Source organism: Trichechus manatus, unplaced genomic scaffold, assembly GCF_000243295.1.
Source record: "Trichechus manatus latirostris isolate Lorelei unplaced genomic scaffold, TriManLat1.0 scaffold00033, whole genome shotgun sequence".
NCBI classification, from domain to species: Eukaryota; Metazoa; Chordata; class Mammalia; order Sirenia; family Trichechidae; genus Trichechus; species Trichechus manatus.
In genome coordinates, this window is record NW_004443969.1 from 9,298,898 (window position 1) to 9,320,237 (window position 21,340).

A 21,340-nucleotide genomic window follows, 5' to 3' on the forward strand; every position below is an offset into this window, starting at 1 on the left:
GGGGTTGTTAACCAATGTCATAAAACAATATGTGTACTGACTGTTTAACGAGAAACTATTTGTTCTGTAAACCTTCGCCTAAAGTACTATTAAAAAAAAAAAAAAAGAAATGGCAGTGGCCTTGGCCTACGGCAGTGGCAACGGGGAGAGACGAAGGAAGTAACAGCGATAGGACGTGGTGGAGGACTGGATGTGAGCAGCGGGGACGGCGACAAGCCAGGGACGCCCAGCTTTGAACCCCCTGGGGCCAGCCGTCCTGTGGTGGGATGGGAGTCCCTGGCACAGCGTCTGTGGCAGGTGAACACTCGGCCTCCGCGCCGCAGCACAGCCACCTGCCCACGTGCGGCCCCCAGCAAGGGCTGCTCTGACGTCTGCACTCCTTGTGATTCAGCACAGGCTGGGATGATATTGTGTAGGAAACACCCATTACGTACAGTATCCAGGAGCCTTCCGTGCGAATAAAAAGGGAGCCGCAGCAGGAAGGAGAACGAGCGCGGCCCCTTCTTACCTTTCCTTCAACAGCCTCCTCTACAAACATACGTGCTCATGGCAAACATTTGTCAGAGGAGTGACCTCAGCTCCCTTTGGGGCCAGCGAGACCTGAGTAATGCATTATGGGACACGGATCAAAACTTCTTCGTTCTTCAGCCATTTGACAGTTTGAGTAAATAATGACTTGTCAGTGCTATTTATTCACGTTCTTCCTTCTCAGCCCTATTTCTGGCTCAGAACACTCTTTATTTTTGTCCAAGTTACATAAGGAGGGAGCCGCATTCTTAGTAACTCTGTCACTCTCCTGTGTTATCTTGCCTACATGTAAAAAGGATATATTTTTAGACTGTGAATTTCCCAAACGTTTTAACTATTCTGGGACTGAAATGGTAACGTCATGGGGGTAGATGATATGGGGAGAGGGACCCAACCTCCTCCTCTTTGGCTGAGCTGAACCCTGATCCGACGGGCTCCCCTAGTCTCCGCCTCTGGAGCTGGTCAGGGCCCATTCCCGTCTGCCCCATCCTGCCTGGCAAAATGGCCGGCAGCTCCTCTGTGCAGAGGGGCTGTACATTTTCAGCAGCTGACTCGGTAGCCTAGGAAATCGCTTTTCCTTACTCCTCTTGTTTCAGGATGTTCAATACATTGGGAAAAACAACTCTAAGCAAGAAACTTCTCTTCTGGAGCTCTCAAGGGACAGGCTGAATTCCTTGTGGTGTTGTTTGCTGCCGTGCAGTCGGCTCCCAACTCATGGTGACCCCAAGCACAACAGAACAGAACGTTGCCTGGTCCTGCACCATTTCCATGATCGGGTGCTGCCTGGGCTCTTGTGGTCTAAAGGGTTTTCATGGGCTGATTTTTAGAAGTAGATCGTCAGGCCTCTTAGTCTGCCTTAGTCTGGAAGCTCTGCTGAAGCCTGTTCAACATCATAGCAACTCGCAAGCCTCTACTAAGGGATGGGTGGTGACTGCACACAAGGTGTACTGGCTGGAGTCACACCGAGGTCTCCCGTATGGAAGATGAGAATTCTACCATGGAACCACCACTGCCCCCGAATTCCCTGTGTTGCTGTTAGGTGCTGTCGAGTCGATTCTGACTCATGGCGGCCCCATGTGCGCAGAGTAGAACTGCTCTATAGGGTCCTCAAGGCTGTGACCTTTTGAAAGCTGATCGCCAGGCCTGTCTTCCAAGGCGCCTCTGGGTGGCTTCAAACCACCAACCTTTAGGCTAGTAGTGGAGCACTTCACAATTTGTGCCACCGAGCGACTCTGATTTCCCTGTAGGAAGGTCAAAACCAAGAGAATACAATTGCTTTTAATAAGTTTGAAAAGTTCTTCCCTGCCTTTGGGAGGCTTGTGTATCATAATTGGATATGGTGTAAGAAGGTCAACTTCTCTAAAACGGGAGTGAGCTGAGTTAGTGCAGCCCTAACAGGATGTGTGTCTCAGGTCTATAACAGAGATCTCTCCAAAGGGGCTCAAATGATCAGGCCTTGCCATCTGGCTGGAGAGCTAGGCATTTTATCTAATTTGTTTATTGGATCTCCAGGATTATCCTAGTGAAAACTGCTTCTGAAGGAAATTGGTGTGTGACCAACCTCTAGGCCTGTGGAAGTTGCTGGGACGAGTCCAGGAAGGACCTTCCTAGGTCATGATGGAAATAATTTAATCCAACAAATCCTGTGAGAGAACCAGGATAGATCACTGAAGCTTCCATCTTGACGACTTTGTAAATATCCAAATTTTATCTGATTTTACAGCATATAATTTTCCCCAAATTAAATACGTTCATTCAGAATTTCTCAAACATGAATAATGCCATAGAACTTCTTAAAGGAATAACTTCTTGCAGAACCTGGAGTTTGTCTTTGGGTCACTTTTGTACATGTGGGTACTGAAATCTCTCTACAGCTCTGTCGTAAGGTGGTCCTCCTTCAGGTGAGCAAGAATTGATATTCATTTTTACAGATTATCACTTGTCTTAGTTATCTAGTGCTGCTATAACAGAAATACCACAAGTATTTCACTTTAACAAGGAGAAATTTATTCTAGTAGTCTAGTAGGCTAGAAGTCTGAATTCAAGGGCGCCAGCTCCAAGGGAAGGTGTTCTCTCTCAGTCAGTTCTGGAGGAAGGTCCTTATCATCAATCTTCCCTTGGTCTAGGAGCTTCTCTGTGCAGGAACCTCAGGACGAAAGGACATGCTCTGCTCCAGGCACTGCTTTCTTGGTGATATGAGGCCCCACCTCTCTGTTTGCTTCCCTTTCCTTTTATCTCTTGTAAGATACAAAGTGATGCAGGCCATACCCCAAGGAAACTCCCTTTACATTGGATCAGGGATGTGACCTGAGTAAGGGTGTTACATCCCACCCTGATCCTCTTTAACATAATCTAATCTTGCCTCATAAACCACAGGCAGAGATTAGATTTTCCTACAACACATAGGAAAATGACATAAATCACAAAATGGAGGACAACCACATAATACTGGGAATCATGGCCTAACCAAATTGACACACATTCTGGGGGGACACAATTCAATGCATGACATCACTGAAATGAAAAAACAATTTTAAAGGGATCAGAGAACTCAAAGACCCATAAGATTCCATCCTCAGACCCCTGGGCAGGGGAGAGGCATGTGGAATCCAGGTAGAAACAGTACATTAGCTCCTTTCCTCCTCACAATTCTGTGAAACATTGTTAACACACAGCTGAAACTGTCCACATCCACTCCCAGGTTCTTCTGCATATAAGATCGTCCATGGGTGCAGGTGCTCTCCTAGCCCTCTGTGTGGAGGACAAGTCTGTGACCGTTGGATGTGCTCTCAGGGTCAGTGATGGGAGGAGCTGTGCCAGGGGGAAAGCAGTCATAGGGGCTGCAACTGCAGCAAACAGAAGGGCCTGATTATATACATGGGGGCTCCCTGGGTGGTGCCAACAGTTAATGCACTCGGCTGCTAACCAAAAGTTCTGGTGATCTACTTCCAAAGAATCAGCACAGTTCTACTCTGACACACATGGGATCACCATGAGTTTGACTCGATGGCAACTGGGTTTTTATATTCCTGGGAGGCTTATGGGTTTAGTTCATGCGTGGGTCTAGGAGCTGCACTCGTAGCCATGACACATGGTCATTTGTCGTTCAGTCCTTCACTTTTCAAATTGCCTAGAGAAGCATCTGAGTAACCCACTTAATCATTTCATCCAGCCTGCTGGCCATAAGGTGTGGGCCACTGGCCAGCCAATGGCTAAGCCCATAAACTGTGGCTGGGAATGTTCACATATGTGACATGCTCATTGGCCTCTTAGGAGGGCTATCAACAGGAACGAATCCTTGTCCAGAAGAAGGTGTGTAGGCAACTCCAGTATGGTGGTGTTCATGACTTTATTTATTCCTGAAGGTCATTAGTTTAACCTTTTATTTGGAAATAATCTCAAACATAGAAAGTTGCAAAAACAGTACAAAGAAGTCTTACAAATCCTTTACCCAGATTCACCCATTGTCAACATTTTGCCATTTGGTTTTCAAGGTCTAGTTTTTAATAAATCTGTGTTAAATGAAACTTATGGATGGCTCCACTCTCCCTCTGTCTACTTAACTTTTCTTCTTTCCCCTGTGTTGTGATAGAGAGAAAGGAAAAAAATCTATATTGGGTCAATTCTCAGGAAAGAAGTTGTCGGAGTAGTCATATAGCTGATTTAAGAGATATAGTTCAAATTTGAACCTTCTCGATCAGAAGTGGTGGAGTACTGTTGATGTTTTTATTGCATATGACAAAATCACTGCACTCAAAACGAAATTTGAGGGTAGACAGAGAAAATGGCATCCTAGACCATGAAAAATCATCCCCATAGCAACTCAAATACTTGATAAAATATTAACAATCTTTAAAACTGTATACTATGCAGCGTTTTAATTTTTAAAAAGATAAAATTTACAACAGTGAAAAAAATTTTTTTACCTAAAGAATAGATATTGCAAAAGATATGCAAGCTTTTAAAGGAGAAAATCATAAAATTTGTTAAAAGAAATTAAAGACACAAATTCAGAGGTATACCATTGTTCTTGTATAGAAAGACTTGGTATCACAAAGATGTCAATTCTTCCCAAAATGATCTATGCAATTCCAAATAAAATCCCAAAAGGGTTTGTTGGTTGGTTGGTTGGTGGAATTAGAACAGATCAGTCTGAAGAGTTTGGTTGGTTAGTGATGTAGTGACATACATTGAATGTAATGTAGCATTTAAGTAGCAGAAGGTCCTGAACAGCAAAGCTATTCATGAAGAACAATAAGGTCTTTTTCTGATATATGAAGACTATTAATGCCATAATCATTAAAAGGGTATTGTATCAGCTCAGAGTCATACAATACAACAGACAGAGAGATCAGAAACAGACCTACACATACAAAAACTTGAATAGAGATAGCAAAGCAGATCAGTAGAGAAATGATGGTATATTCACTACAGAGCTTGGGCAAGAGGTTATTCATATGGAGGAATAAATGAAATTGGATCCTATTGTACTTCCTACTTAAAAATTAACTCCTGACAGATTAAAGATCTAAAAGGGAAACAAAATCCATAAAATGTTTAGAATACCATGTGGGATAAGAGCTTTATAATTTCAGGGTAGAGAGGACTTCTTAAATAAGATACAAAGGAAAAGACTGATAAAGTCGACTACATTATAATTATACTTTTGTTCAACAAACATCATAAAGAATGTGAAGAGAGAAGCTATAGACTGGAAAAAGAAATCTGCACATACACAACCAACAAAAGATTAGTATCCAGAACAGATTAAAAAAGATCCCTCCCACAAATCAGTAAGAAAAGACTAAAAATCTAATAGCAAAATAGGCAAAAAAGACATGAACAGCTCTATCATAGAAGAGGAAGTATAAAATGAACAAAACACATATGAGATGTTCAACCTCAGTAATTTTAGAAATGCAAATCAAAATTACAATGAGATACCACTTCACACATAACAGATGGACAAACATTTTAGAGTTAGACAATACTCATGTGTTGACAAAAATTTGGAGCAACAGGTACTCTTATCTACTGGCAAGAGCGTAAATTGGTAGAATTTTGGAAAATAATGTTACATTATCTAGTAAAGTTTGAACAAGTATATGCCCCGCAATACAACAACTCTGCCCCTGGATATGTGCTTTGGGGCCATGGTTCTCAAAGTGGGGTCCCAGACCAGCAGCATCAGCATCACCTAAGAACTTGTTAGAAATGTAAATTCTCCAGCTGCCCAGACCTGTTGAATCAGAAAGTCTGGGCTGGGCCCAGTAGTCCATGTTTTTACAAGCCCTCCAAAGGATTTGGATGCACATTCAAGTTTGAGAACCACTGCTTTAGAGGAACTTTTGCACATGTGTGCACCAGGAGACATCAAGAATGTTCGCAGCAGCGTTCTTCATAAGATCCCTGCATGGAAACCCTGATGTCCTTCACATGGGAAAGTAGAATCGCATTGTGAAATAGCCCTATAATGGAATACCATAGAGTAGTGAAAATAAATGAACTACAATTACACAATTAGCAGAGATGAGTATTACAGACATAAACTTGAGTGGAAGAAGCACATTACAGAGGCATATATGCAGTATCATTTTATTGATACTGAAATCAGTATAAGGTCAAAACTAGGGAACTCTAAACAATAAGTTATTCAGGAATATGCCCATATTTAGTAATCCTATGAAGAAAAGCAAGAGAATAATTGACACAAAATTCAGGCTAGTCGTTCCATTTGTGGGGAAGGGGAGAGGACGTAATTGGGGAGCAGCACACAGGCTTAAAAGGTGCTAGTGAGAGTCAATTTTTTAAGCTAGAAGGTGGTATATTGCTGTTCATTTTACTATTTTTAAAAATAGTAGATTAGCACAATCCCACGAAAATGCAGTAAATGGGGCCAAAAAATTTCAATCACATAAGATGTAGGGCTGAATGACTGAGAGGTAAGCTAAATGACTGCAGCCAGCCTGCTTAGCTTGCCAGCCTCAAGTTCTAGGGGTCTGGCTGTGAGATCCAAATCTGTCTGGGCCATGTGGCAGTTTGATGCCAACTCATGGAAGTTTTTTACACTGGCTTATGTATCAATGGGGACAATCCTATATCTCATGACTGCGTAGAACTTCGAAAGGACTAGGCAGGGAGAACAAGGATTGCAGAGATCCACCTTCTGCCTCCGCTTCATGAGTCAGGGCTGCCTGCCATTTTGCCACCTGGCCTCGCTCTCCCTCCATCTCCTTTTCTCCCACAAAGGAGAACTTTAGCCAAAGCCTGGATGAAGGATAGGGACCCACTGCGATTATGTTGTATCTGAATTTTTTGTGATGGTTCAGTGCATTATTGTGAGGTTTTACTTTACATGTCTTAAAAAAAAAAAAAAAAAAAATTGCCACTGAGTTGCTTTTGACTCATGGCGACCCCACGTGTGTCAGAGTAGAACTATGCTCCATAGGGTTTTCAATGATTTTTTTGGGAGCATATTGCCAAGCCGTCTTTGGAGACAACTCTGGGTGGACTTGAACCTCCAACCTATCAGTTAGCAGCCAAGGGTGTTAACTATTTGCACCACTCAGGGACTCCTTATGTCTTCTATACACCTTCTTATGTATGTATTTTGTCTATGTATGTATTGCACAAGAAATGAAGAATGCCAATGGTTGTACAGAGTCATTTTCTTAAGACTCTTAGTTCATTTACATGGAATGAAACATTTAGGAAAGTCATCTTTATCAAAAATATATTTTAACAAATATTTCCCTAAAATAATGAGATAGTAAGTCATTCAGTCACGTGACAGAGAAGATTGAAGCTCTCAGCAATAAGATCCACCTATAGGAATACCTTCTGGGAGGAACCTGAAAAAGTATCACTGCTACCTCTTTAGTGAATACAGTTTCTCTCAGCAATTATTTTGGAATAGATCATTTAAACAGAGAGAAAAACTTCTATTTGTAACCACATATTTATTTGAGTTTGGATCTCAAAATATACTATGACTCCGGGCAGAGAAGGGAAATGACCTGGAGAAGGGACCTGCTGCGTCGTGTAGACTTTCTGCAATCCAGCCCCATTTGCTGAAATAGACAACCGAAGTCACAGAATCTTCCCTGAGCCCATGGGTCATGTGGTATTTTCACTTGAAAGGGTTTTCCTATTAAAGTGAACACGGATGTCGCATGGCACAGAGTGCACCATCTATATGAACCATTAACACTTTAAAGAAAGTGTACACCCCTTTGGGCTATTCCTTCAGGCTTCCTGGGTGTAAAATGTTCACTTTTCTCTGCAGTTAAGGGTACTGTGCCTGGGAGAAAAGTTTGAGAAGCATTCCTTAACCCTGGCAGAGGTTAGAGCTCTCTGAATCTTGCCAACGGACTAACCGCACGTGATCAGGAGGTGGAGGACAGGGGCCTCCTCCATCCCTCTCTCCCTGCGTGACGACCCTGGAGGATCACAGCCCAGATGGTGGAGTTAGAAGATGGATGAGAATTGCTTGACCCACACAGGGATTTCTGCAGGTAAGAAACCAGCTTCTATTTTGTTAAACCATTGGGAGGTTTTGTTTCTCCTGCTGTAGCAGCTAGCACTGAGTACCCTAGTTAGTAATGGAAAACTAGTGGTCAGAGTGGTGCTTTCTGATGACCACGCCGTGGCTGTGTGGAGAGGGGGGTAGAGGAAGGCAAGGCTGGAACGATGGCTCTTGTGACGTTATTACCTGGCACTGTTGCCATCCAGGTACAGATGCAGTCTCTGAGAGTCAAAGGTAGGTAAATGCCGCAACAAATCATAGCGTTCCTGACTTGTTGCTCATGTAGAATATTAGATTGCCTGCTGGTTAATTATGTTAAAGCTGCATTTGTTGTTGTTGTTAGTTGTCAGTGAGTTGGCTGTGACTCTACAGACCTTACATAGAACAAAATGTTGCCTGGTCCTATGTCGTCTTCATGATTGTTGGTCTGTTTGAGTCCACTGTTGTGGCTATTGTATAGTGCCTTCCAACCTAGGAGGTTTATCTTCCAACACTATATTGAACAATATTCTGCTGCGATCCATAGAGTTTTCATTGGCTAGTTTTCAGAAGCAGACCACCAGGCCTTTGTTCCTAGTCTGCCTTAGTCTGGAAGCTCTGCTGAAACATGTCCCTGCTGATATTTGAAATACTGGTGGCATAACTTCCAGCATCATAGTAACCCCCAAGCCACCACAGTATGACAAGCTGACAGATGGGGTGGTAGTAAAGCTGCACAGAGCATACCAAAGAGGTAGAAGTCTTCTGGAGCTAAGGAAGGTTTGCCTTCTTCAGGATATGTCCATCCTTCAGCAACCACATCTAAAGGAAGTATTTATGCAAGGATTGGGCTGACCACACTGAGAATGACTTAACGAGTCCTCTCAGCAAAAAGGCCTCCTCCAGCAGCCGCTTTCGGTGTCAGGAGGTCAGTCAGAGACCCCATCATCTGTGCTGCCAGTAGAGGTCAGTGTCTGCGAAGCAAGGCAAGGCGTGCACGCGGGCTGGCCAGCAGGGGCTTCTCCTGGGGAAGGAGAACCTCAGCCAGACATTCTTTCACAGAAGGCTCATGTGTGACAGAGAAGGAAATGGTAAGCACATTTCAAGAACACAGAAGTAGGTTCGGGATTAGGATGGGAAGCAGGGCACCAGAAGAGCAAAACGGACTGGACACCACAGCCCTGTGTCCTCTGACCTCTCAGGGCTATACAGCCTTCCAGGCGCAGCCCCAGCTCCTACCAGATGGGAACCTCCGGGCAAGGAAGAGGATCAATTTGTTCAAATTATCCTAAAACCTAGCTCTGAGAACTGACTTGGAGAGAGGATGGGAATAGATTGTTTACGTTGCTGGAATTGATTCCAAAGGTCAGACTGTACCTCAGGATCATCCTGCCTGGCAGGCTTATTTTAAGCAGGCTGCTGCAAAAATGCCAAATGCTAACCAGGTGCCATCGGCTGTCTCAGCCAGGGGTTATGGACAGCTTAGGGCTCTCTGGATCTCAATTTCTTGATTTCAGCAGAAAGATAATTCCTTTGTTACTCTCCTCTAAAAGACTGGAAAATGCCATTGGGTTCCTGTGTAGGCCTCTGAAGAAAGACCATTCTCCTTTAGAAGAGTACCCAAGAAATTATACTCAAGACAAATCTCATCTTGGCAAGACACCATTTAATCAGCTGAAATAGATTAATACCTGCCTATAGTTCTTGTGGCTTATTGTGGGTTGGGAGAGAAGGTACTAAGAATCAAATGCTCCCACGTTTTTCAGAGGAACAACTGGAAGACTGGGAGAACACATTGAGTTGTTAAGATGATATTCAACATCCATTTTAAATTACTAGACACAAAAGGCTCCTGTCTAATGAAAATGATATTGTGTAACAATAACAATAGAATAATAATAAGTGAGGACAGAAATCATGTCAATTAATTGACAACTTTTGGTTGTTCCATTGAGGCTGATGAATAGTACATACAGCAGATAACTTAGAAGGAATTTTATAAACTGCATTTGCTGAGCATGGGAATTGGTGTTTTATTCTTTGATTATCCTGATTAACTTCCTTTTCAAGATCACTGTGCTCGTGAGCCTTTCCGGCAGTCCATCTATAGAGATGTATCTGAGGTCCAAGGGCCTGGCCCCACTACTGCTCAAAATCAGGGGGAGCTTAGGAGAGTTGAATGCTGGATGAGAAAGCTACCAACAATGTAATGGGGTGAGCTCCAAATGACGCCCCGAATGGAGCCCTGCATGTCCTGAGGTTTTGCATGCGCTGCTCGTTAGGTACACATGGAGAGAGCAAAAGTGAAGAGCAAACTCACGGATGCTCCTTCTGGGTATTTCTATGCCGTTGAAGTATTTCTGAACAGGGTAAGCAGGAAAATGTCTCAATTTTCCCACTGGCAAAAGGGGGATATGACGTCTGCCTTTTACTTGCTATAGAAGTAAAAGTATAGGGCTGATTTTCAGTAAAACTGCACACCGAGTGAAGCATGTAAGTACTTGAAATCCTGCCATTTAGGAATCCCAGCCTCCTCTCTAAACCAGTCTTAATTTACCATTGGTCTGGCCCACTCCCCACACACCACACCACCTGCAAATCACTCACCAATACACTTAGCTAATTCTTCATAGCCTTTGTGCTCGCTAATTTAATACATTTCATGCTAGCAGAGTGGAGGCCAGCTGTGATTGTCAGAATACATTATGGAACAGATGGGCAAGCTCTCTGAATCTACTAGACTGCAAAATCTTGAAGGGCAAGGGATCATGTTTTATTTACAATTTACAGCTTTCTTTAATCCATCAAATCCTTGCACTATAGATGCCTAATTAATTGAGAAGTACATTTCCTATTATTTCTTTTATCTAAGCTAGGTACTGTTTTTATCATGAAATATTTCAGATTTCCAAATATGTATGTTGGAAAGTATATAGAATGCTAATGATCACCTGTGAAAACCTGGCTTTAGAAAGAGAATAATGCTGTTGTTAGCTGCTGTCGAGTTGGCCCCATGCATAATGGACCTGACTGTTGTGATCCATTGTGTGTTCATTGGCCGATTTTTGGAAGTAGATCTCCAGGCCTTTCTTCCTAGTCTGTCTTAGTCTGGAATCTCCACTGAAACCTGTTCAGCATCACTGTGACAGTCAAGCCTCCACTGACAGAGGGGTGGTAGCTCTGTACGGGGTGCACTGGCTAGGAACTGAACCCGGGGTTTCCTGCATGGAAGCTGAGAAGTCTACCACTGAACCACCACTGCCCTCAGACAGAACACTGCTGTAACCTTTAAAGAACTCTGGGGCCCCTCCTTCAACATATGCCCCTTCTTCCACTCCCCAAAATATAACCACTGTGAGCTTCTGTTAACCATTCCTCTGCTTTTCTTTATAGTCTTACCACATATGAATGTATTGTTAAACAATAAATTCTGCATGTTTCTGACCTTCATATAAATAAAACCACATTTGAGTATATCCTTCCTGACCTGCTTGTATTTTGTATTGAAGACAGATGGGTTATCCGGATACTCTGCCGGTTCAGATAATGCCCTGTGAGTATTCCTACTGTGACTCCTCGTCCACAGGCCCACAGCTTCTCCAGGGTTTATATCACTAGGGTTTATATGCACCTTCAGCTTTATTTGATAACATCAAATTGTTTTCCGAAGTGGCTGAACTAATTCATATTCCTGCCAGTTCTGGGTCAGAGTGCGTTACTCCACATCCCTGTCAACTCCTGGTACTGAGATACATTTTTCCCTGTTTGATGGGTGGGAAGTAGTATCTTACTATGGCTTTAATTGCATTTCCCTGAGGTTTAGCATCTTATATTTTATGCTAATTATCTTAAAAACAACAACAACTAAAAAATGCCAAAGTCTCTTTGTCTTGCTCCTTCAGCTCTGATAAAAACAACTTTCCTGAAGCAGCTGGCATTCCACACACGGATATTCCCAGCATGATCCCCACAATCAGAGCAGAACTTCTCGAGTGTTGCATAAGGAAGCTGAGGCTGCTGCCAGCACTAGTATTTTTATCTGAAGCAGCAGGCTCATCGCTGGGTTGAGTGTGAAAGTGTTGCTGCTTCCAGAACGGAAGACAAGTCTCAACTGACTTCTGCTCTGGAATCATGTCTGGAAGATACAACCAGCCATTTGCACATTTGAGGGGTAATCTCTAGAAAGCTCAGAGTGATTCCCTGCAGAGGTGTTTGTTTCAACAGCTACTTCCCAACCTTCTGTAGACTCACATCCTTTTTTCACAAGGGTCCCAGTACGCATTTTTAAAAAGGAAGGATAATAAAAGCCCTTCAGTAAAGAAGATCAAAGCAAAACAAACCTTACCTCACAAATCTTTCCTAGAGCTGTACTATCCAATACCATGGCCAGTGGCCACATGTGGCTACTGAGCACTTGAAATGTGGCCACTAAGACTGAGGAACTGAATTTCAAATTTTGTTTAATTTAAATTAAAATATAAAAACTTTAGGGTAAAATATTTTTCTGTTAGACACAACTTTCTTGTTTAGGTAGGACTCCATTTCACTAGGACTTTTTGAGCGGTGCAAACGGTTAACACACTTGGCTGCTAAACGAAAGGTTGGAGGTTTGAGTCCACCCAGAAGCACCTCAGAAGAAAGGCCTGGTGACCTACTTCTGAAACTTCAGCCATTAAAAACCCTATGGAGCACAGTTCTACTGACACACACATGGAGTCGGAATACACTCGAAGGCAACTGTGTGTGTGTTTTCCCATTTCACTTTAACCACTGGTTATGTAGCTAACTATAATTAGTGGTCACAACTCACAGATACTTCAAAAAAAAACTGGCTGGATTGATTTGAACAAAATATGGGTGCTCAGTCTCTCACAGATGTGGAACCTCACCGGGAGAAAACATGAAGGCAGGTGTCGTTCCTTCCCACAGAACTGCTCCAGGCACAGGGACCACGGACTGGGTCTCAGAGCTGCTCATGGACTGAACAACAAAGGGCAGTCACTGATTTGATCAATTTCAGGGTGGCAGATGACTCTAGTGCTCACGGGGAATTTAAGAACTGGTGTGTGACAGACTTCCAGGTTTCAAGGACAGCACAACATTTGAACAATGGTGTTTCATTAGGAACTAACAGAGAGTCGTCGTGCTACATAAGAAACATGGCGTACAAAGATGCTTCAAGGTTTGCTGGAGGAAGGTTTGCTGAAAGGGAAGGTTTGGGAGTTGCAGTCATGGCCTCTGTGCCCCCTTACTCCCTCCTCCAGCAAGGAGGCAGAGTGGCATCAGATTGGAGAATTTCTGAGAAGTCATGGAGCATGGAAACCTCTATCCCTTCTCCCCCTACAGGACCGGGGCTTTTTGCAAAGCCACTTTGATGTGCTAAGGACACAAGCCCTTGGCTGGTTATCTGATGACAGGCGTGGAGGTCCTTCTCTCATTGTCCCACGATGGGGCCAGTGGCTGTGGGGCTGGGTTTCAGGGTAAGTGTGCCTTCCCTCCTAGATAGATGAGGCCCCTTCTTCCCTGCAGGAGGCTGCGCAGGGCCCTGACTGGGTGTGGGGAGCTTGATGGTGGCTGCAGATCCATGCCATGTTCTCCAATTCTACTTCATAACCTTAAAACTGATATTTTGATTTCCATCTGTCTCAGCTGTGTCTCACTTCTTAACTGGCTCTGGATTTGATGTGTGGAGAGAGACATAGTAATTGTCATCCCCAAACCTCCCAACAGTGCTTTTCAAAACAACTACAACAACAACAGCAGCAGCAGCAGCAGCTGCAGCAGCACAGTGATGTTTCATGTGTGTCTTTTTTTATATTCCTTTGATGAAAGCCAAGGCAGAAGTCAGAGTTCTGTAAGGGAATATTTCTATGGAAAGCAGGTTAGACGTTATGCAGGTTTGCACAGGTTGCTCGAAAGCTGAAGTGCAGGAGTCTGGAGTTACAGCCGAGAAGACGGGCTGTGCCTGTGGTGTCTGTGTGTACGCGGTGTGCTGAGCATTGCTTAGCTCAGGTACCGTGATGGTGCTCTCGTCAGCTCATTTTGTAGGCCATGTCAAAATTACATTGACATTTTTCGTAAACCGACCTTAGCTGTCATATATATACAGACATTTGGAGTTTCTGTAATTGAACAATGCAATCTGGTCGTAGGGAAGGCAGATGCATAAGAGCACAGAGACTGTGAAGCATGAACACTTCAGCAAATGCAGGATTAATTAGCAACATTTTAAAGGTGTTCTATATGCCAGTCTCCAGAAAAAAGCTAGTATCTATTACAGAAACAGAGCTAGTGAGTGATTTCGGAGAGCCAGAGAAAGTCTGTTGAGGCAGATTAGTGGGAGAGGCAGGTAGATGGAAACCAGAATGCACTTTAGTAATGATGACAGTAGGTAGTATATATGAATACAACTAGGGTGGCAAGAAATCCTTAACAATGCAAAGCGAGTGACAAACTTGAGATGGAATGGGATATTCTTCTGGTGGTTGGCTATTTAAATAGATTCGTGCAGTGACTAGAAGCTCACAGTTTTCCAGTTCAAAAGAATAAATGGTAGAATGAGAGACAGGTTAATAACATGAAACAGAAAATAAGATGGTATCTCCACAGCCTATTTTTGATGTTTGATACCCATGATTCCATATCCTGTAAGTAAACACAAATCTTCCATTTTATTCTGAAAGCCTCAAGAATGTAACTGAAAGTGCTTTGTATTTTTGTTTCTAAAGAAACTATATTTTAAATGTTTCACTCAAGGTTCTGAAGAAGAGATTTCATTTACTAGCAAGACATGTGGACAGAAAATCTTTTTTACTATCCATGGATAAGAAAATATAGAGAGGTATTCATTTGTCACAGGAAAGTCTCCCCAAGAAATGTGCACTAAGCTGTGATTAATGCTAAGAATGGGTTTCTTTAAAAATTCCAAACAAAATCACCTCCAGGCTCTGGGGCTGCTAAAGGCAACTCTATCAGTAGTCAGAGACTGTCTGGAGACCTATGTCACCCAGTGACGGCAAGCAGAAAGGAAACCAAACACTTGGTGTGTGTGTTAGTTAATTTTATGTGTCAATGTGGCCAGGCTATGGTATCCAGCTGTTGGGTCAATCGTTGGCCTATATGCTGTTATGAAGCAGTTACATGTGATTAAATCAGTTGGCCTTAAGTAAAGCATAATGTGGCCTTAAGAGCAAAAATGGTTTCCCTAGGGTGTATTCTGCCTCTAGAATATAAACAGACATCTCGCCAGAACTTCTTTACTTTTCACATCATTTTGGGACACAAGACTACAAGAATCTTTAGCCTGTCGCCTGACCTATGGATTTTGGACTTGCCAGGTCCCCACAATCATGTGAGCCAATTCCTTAAAATAAATCCACCCACTCACCCATCCATCCATCCATCCATCCGTCCATCTTCCTCATTCGGTTTCTCTGGAGAACCCTGACTAAAACAGCGTGCACGGTCTTGGTCTGCGAGTCCATCTGCTCATGAGGTCCTCACCAGCCACAGCATGCTCAGATCAGCTGTACTGCCAAGGTCCAAGCGAGGACACAACCTCCTCTGATCAGCACAGCCCTGTTTCTCAGGGCAGGCTGTACACGCTTCCCTTCTGTGAACAGTCTTCTTTATTCCCCAGCTCTGTCCCCTGGATCCAGAGCCTTTTCAAGTCTAAGCTGCCTCTTGCAACTTCTGAGTCTTTTATGAGCTGGGGCTGATCTTCATGATCTTCATCCTTCTTCGTATCCCCCTCGATTGTTTTCCACTTAATCTATATCTCCCATGAGGCAGTAGCTATTTTCTCCCCAGGGGAGCACTCTGCACTGACTTTCCATGTCCCTCTGTCAGAACCTCCCATTTACAATCCTAAGTGGCAGCTTCTCTTTCACACTGTAAGGATGAAATAGCCTCCTTCCTAAAGTGCCCCTGCAGTATCGACTGTCTGAGGTTCCTGCTACTCAATCTATCTGTATCTTTACTTTCAGCCCCGGAGCCTTAATCTCAACGTGCCCCACGAGGAAAGTAGATCGAATTAGGGGAGGACAGTACATACAGCTCCTGAGACATAGCAGGAAAGATCGCGATGAGGCAGTCACTGTCCTGTGTGGCAAATGCTTGTTCCTTATGATGTTTTTAATTGGTCAGGATTTTGAAATCTGGCATAAAGAGACCATCTTCCTGAATCATTTCATCTCAAACCACCATACACCTCCTACCTTGGAGAACTCTCTCCCTGAATTACCATCTTGACTTGATCTAGAGAGCAAGCGACACTGATATCTGACCTACTGAGACCAGACTTGCCTGGGGGTGCTGGAGGAGCAGGGCTCTTGAAGTGAGGCAGGACATGCAGAGCCCGGCCAGCAAAGCAGAAAGGAGGCCAGAGAAAGCCCAGCCTAGATTATAAAACTAACAACACTATTTCATCTCATACTGGGAATTCATTATAAACTTAATAACAGCTCTAGAAGGAAAATTCATGATTGCATAATCTTTCTAAAAAGTCCTTTATGTTGTAAAATACCAGCTACTAATTAAAATCGGAAAATGCTCAAGCTAATGAGGTTTACAGCCAAACAGCATTTACCAACAGGTGCCTTTTGTGATTGTAGTTCTTTTCTGGAGTCCCTGGGTGGTGTAAACTGTTAAAGGAGCTCAGTGGCTATCTAAAAAGTTAGACGTTCAGGTCTACCCTGAGGCACCTCGGAAGAAAGTCCTGATGATCTGCTTCCAAAAAAATCAGCCACCGAAAACCCTCTGAAGCACAGTTCTACTGTGTAACACATGGGGTTGCCATGAGCCAGGATCAACTCAACAGCAACTAGTTTCACTGGTTGTTCATTCCTGGATATGTATTTGCCCAGTTCTGCCACTTCACTCTCATGATTCTGACACAGTGCAGGGTTATGCCCTGGCTTTGTCTTATTATCACTCTTCTATTTCTTTTTTTGGTATGAAAAACACTGTAAATGATATGTCAAAGAAATCAACATTCTTGAGCTCTTCAGGGTAAAAAATAACACTTACTTTTTAATTTTACCATTGTATTTTTTGATGTGTGTATCCATCTGATCATATTGTACTGTAAAGTGTTTTGCCATCATCATTCTTTTAAAAGAGGTATCAGAAACACACTTTTAATAAAACAGGATTTTAAAATCAGAAAATGATAACCAGAGGATAAAGGATGCTTTGACAGTAAACCCTATAAAATGAAGCTTAAACGTCATTTTACACTTTATGTTTTCAGTTTTTTAATAGTTTTAACAATTACTTTACCCAGAACCCCCAAATCATCCAAAAACACCATAAGTACAATTAGCGTATTTTCAAAAGCATCTTTTCAATAAAGATGGCTGGCTAAGAAATAAAGCAAAAAAGGCAACAACCCCAAATGTGTACCCCAAGCCCACTCTGGAAGCATTTAGTGAACAAGCGTCTCTCTTGCATACTAAGCAGGCTGGTCAGGCTTGGCCCAGAATTCCTGAATAATGATGACTTGCCCACAAAATTTCCCTTACAGTTATGCAATGCTCCATTTATAACTATAATAGTCCAGAACCAATACTAATTCAGCAGCATTTTTCAGGTACTTGAAAGTATACTTTTCAAATACAATATCTATGCATAATAACAGTGATTAAGGTATATTAGGGGAAAATGTAGGCTTAACAAAACATTGCTGAAACATAATTGAGAGTCTGCATGAAATCAACAAGATACAGAAATATTTAGCATTGCATCTCAGTTTCTGTTAAGTACTTTCAAAAGCTATTTTTTAGCATAAAAAATGCTTAATATAGAAACAGAAGTTGACTTCTTGATTTTTGTCCTGAAAATTTTCACTGTTACAAAATTAGACACATATGAAAAAAGGTTTGTGTTAAATTCCTCCACACGTAAACCATTTGTCATCCATTCACATACTTTTACACTTTACATCTTTACCAAAAATCGTGTGATGTCTGATCCGTGCTTTGATGCCAGAGATTGTCTTCTCACCTGGCTTCTTTCTTTGGCTTGTCTGGCAGTTCGCTAAAGTTAAAAATACACATGCATACATATGTTAGGAAAAAACTGGCTACAGAAGCTCAAAAACTCTTTGTATTCTATTAGTCTGGAAAAATCTACATTATCACCATACCCACTTACCAGTGCTTTTGCATTAGGGGGCTCCCCATGCCACAAGGCAGAGGCCCCCAACCACTCAGGAAAGTGCTCAGCATCGGCCCTAGGTTGCCTACGACCAGATTCTGAAGACAGCACACAGCTGTGGGGAAGTTTTGATTCTGCTCACATGAGTGGGAGATCAGAAGGCATCTTGGATTTCCCGGAGTCCCCAAATTGTCCAAAAACACCTTCAGTACACCTACCTTATTTTCTAAAGCATCTTTTCAATAAAGATGGCTGGCTAAAAAATAAAAAGCCCCCACTTCCTATTTTCTGGGCCTAGAAACCATTCCCAACTCAACAGCCAAGCCAATACAGACGATATATCTCAACGCACAATAAGATAGAGCAGAGCTGGAGTCTTCTTACCCTCCTACAAATAAAAAATTTTCAGGAAAATCTAAAAAGTAATTAGAGTCTTCTTTTTCTTTTGCTATTTCTTAATTTTCTTATAAGTCTTGAATTTGTTAATGATTTGCATAGCTGACAAGGCCATGTACATGTGAAGTGAGTCAGGTGGAAGAGGTGGGGAGAGAAAAGAAGGATAGAACTAAAAGAAAGCAAAACTGCCTATAGGACATGATCCCATTTATGTAAAATTATGTTTGAGAAGAGATTATGGAATCTAAATATTAAAAGAAGACCACTAAAGAGATCATTCATTATAGACAATGGCAAAGGATCTGAACAGTACTCGAAAGAGTAAATAAAACTGATCATCATTTTAAAGAGACATCAGTTTCTTTAGTAAACAATGACATGCCATTTTTCTCCCACCACATTGGTACTCATGGTGCAGTTAAACGGGCATGCTCGTTCATTGCCGATTTGGCGGAATATAATCTGGTATAATTCTTTGGTGATAAATTCCTACAGTCTCAAAATATATCCAAGCACTTTGACTCAGTGATTTTGGATCTGAGAATCTATGTTAAGGAAATAGTTCAAAATGTAGAAAACAGTTTAGTATACAAAACGTGTCCTTGGCAACATTATGCATATGAGCAAATAAATGGAAACAACATAAATGCCATCAGTATGAGAATGACTAAGTAAACTATGGCAGAGATCTACTCAACAGAATATTCTGCAGCCATTTTGGATGACAAATATTATGAATGGCTGAAGAATATGGGAAAAATTGAACATATACTTCTTTCAAAGATTATCTCAACAGGTAGGTTCTACCGCCTTTTGCTGGACTGCTTATTAAAAATCTATCCTGGTAGAGGCGGGGCCAAGATGGCAGAGTAGTCAGATGCTTCCGGTGGACCTTCTTACAACAAAGACCCGGAAAAACAAGTGAATCAATTATATATGACAATCTAGGAGCCCTGAAAATCTAAGGCAAAGCTGAGGAATTGGACTGAGTGGCAGGGGGAGAGAGATACGGTTCAGAAGCAGCGGAGGAGTTGCAAGACCTGACCTGGCGAGAGCCTGAGCCCATCAGGCCTAATCAGCTCATCGGTGAGCGGTGGGGCAGGCAATCAGCCGTGTTCGGGAGGCATGTTTTCCACACCGGGAGAGACCCAGCCGCTGAGAGTCTATTTGGCCACCCAGAACCAGTGAGAAACAGCCCTCAAAGGCAAAAGATAAGTACTTGCGTACAGCCTACTGCGCAGATCAAAAACAGCCCCCTTTGGGGAAAACCTCTTTCCCATTTACCTTCCCGCTCCCTGCTCTGCACTGGGTCCTGGACAGCCTTCAGCAATTGCTGAGTCCCCTGGGCTGGAAGTAGGATCCGTCAGTGGAGTCATTCTCCCGGCCTTGGAGAGTGAACAAATTAACAAACAGGGGAAACAATAAACTGCCAGCTCCCCTAAGCCAGGAACCCAGGGTAGGCACATCTCCTTTGCCTAGGCACAGGCATAAGGGATCCACGGACTCTGAGTGTCTCTCCCCCTGCAGAGACTTGTGTGGGCCCATATCGACAGTGTAGGCCCTCATTATCACAGTACAGCAGGGTATATATCTGAAGTCTAACTTGAACTGTTTCACCTGTGCAGTGGCAGGTTCGTGACATTTGACACTGCTCTGCCCAGTAAGCAGGTCTTCACCTACCCACATTAGGGGTCTGAGGACTGGTGGCTCCACCCATGCCACCTAGCCACTTGCGATAGGGGCCCAAGAATAAGAGGTGCACCCCAGTCCTTACAGCCAACAGCATTGGGTGCTCATAGTCCGGCTGCAAAACCCACCCACCTACAAGTTCTAGGGAACAGGGACACGCCTTCCTCCTGGACACTTGTGGGCGGCTGTCAGCCACCTCTCTTGCTCAGAGTGTGTCCCCCTGCTGCAACCAGATGCCTGAGCCTAAGCCAATCACCCGTGCCTGTCTAGTTCTGTAGGTGAGAGCCTACAACACATACTTGGTGCCTATCTACTTGAGCACCTGAGCTGAATCTACACAGCAGGAGTGGGTGGAATCCTGAGCTCACATACCTAGTAACAGATCTAACCACCAGGTGACAGGACATTAGAGCTTCAAAGGTGTCAATAATCAAACTAGCTCATACAAGCAGCCTATTTGGGCATATCAAAACAAAACAAGAAGCTAGGACACAGTAAGCAAACAAATAAATATAAAAACATATTGATGGCTCGGAGACAACAGTCATTATCAAATCACATAAAGAGGCAATCCATGATAGCTTCAGCAAGCTCCCAAAATAAAGAAACTGGAAATTTTCCAGAGGAGGAAAATTTCTTGGAATTACTGGAGGCAGAATACAGACGTCTTCAAGAAACTACGAAGGAAATTAAGCAAAACACAGAACATGCAATAGAGGAAATTAAAAAGATTAGAGAAGAACATAATGACAAATTTAACAGGCTGCAAGAATCCATAGAGAGATAGCAATCAGAAATCCAGAAGATTAAAAATAAAATTTCAGAATTAGACAACTCAATAGAAAGTCATAGGAGCAGAACTGAGGCAACGGAAGTTAGAATTAGTGAGATTGAAGATAAAGCACTTGACACCGACTTATTTGAGGAAAAATCAGAAAAAGGATTAGAAAAAATGAAGAAACCCTAAGAATTATGTGGGACTCTATCAAGAGGAATAACCTACGAGTGATTGGAGTACCAGAAAAGGAGGGGATAACAGAAAATACAGAGAGAATTGTTGAAGATTTG

At 42.8% G+C, this 21,340-nt stretch overlaps 1 protein-coding gene across 4 annotated transcripts in view; it reads right to left on the minus strand.

The window, feature by feature from the left end:
- Window positions 1-16,895: 16,895 nt before the first annotated feature.
- ZRANB3 (zinc finger RANBP2-type containing 3) overlaps window positions 16,896-21,340 on the minus strand; it is a 284,417-nt gene continuing 279,972 nt past the window's right edge. For all 4 annotated transcript variants that reach the window (XM_023730197.1, XM_023730198.1, XM_023730199.1 and 1 more), the window contains one exon: window positions 16,896-18,067. In XM_023730197.1, coding sequence (XP_023585965.1) covers window positions 17,969-18,067 — 99 coding nt within the window. In that variant the 3' untranslated portion in view covers window positions 16,896-17,968. The remainder of the gene's footprint in view (window positions 18,068-21,340) is intronic.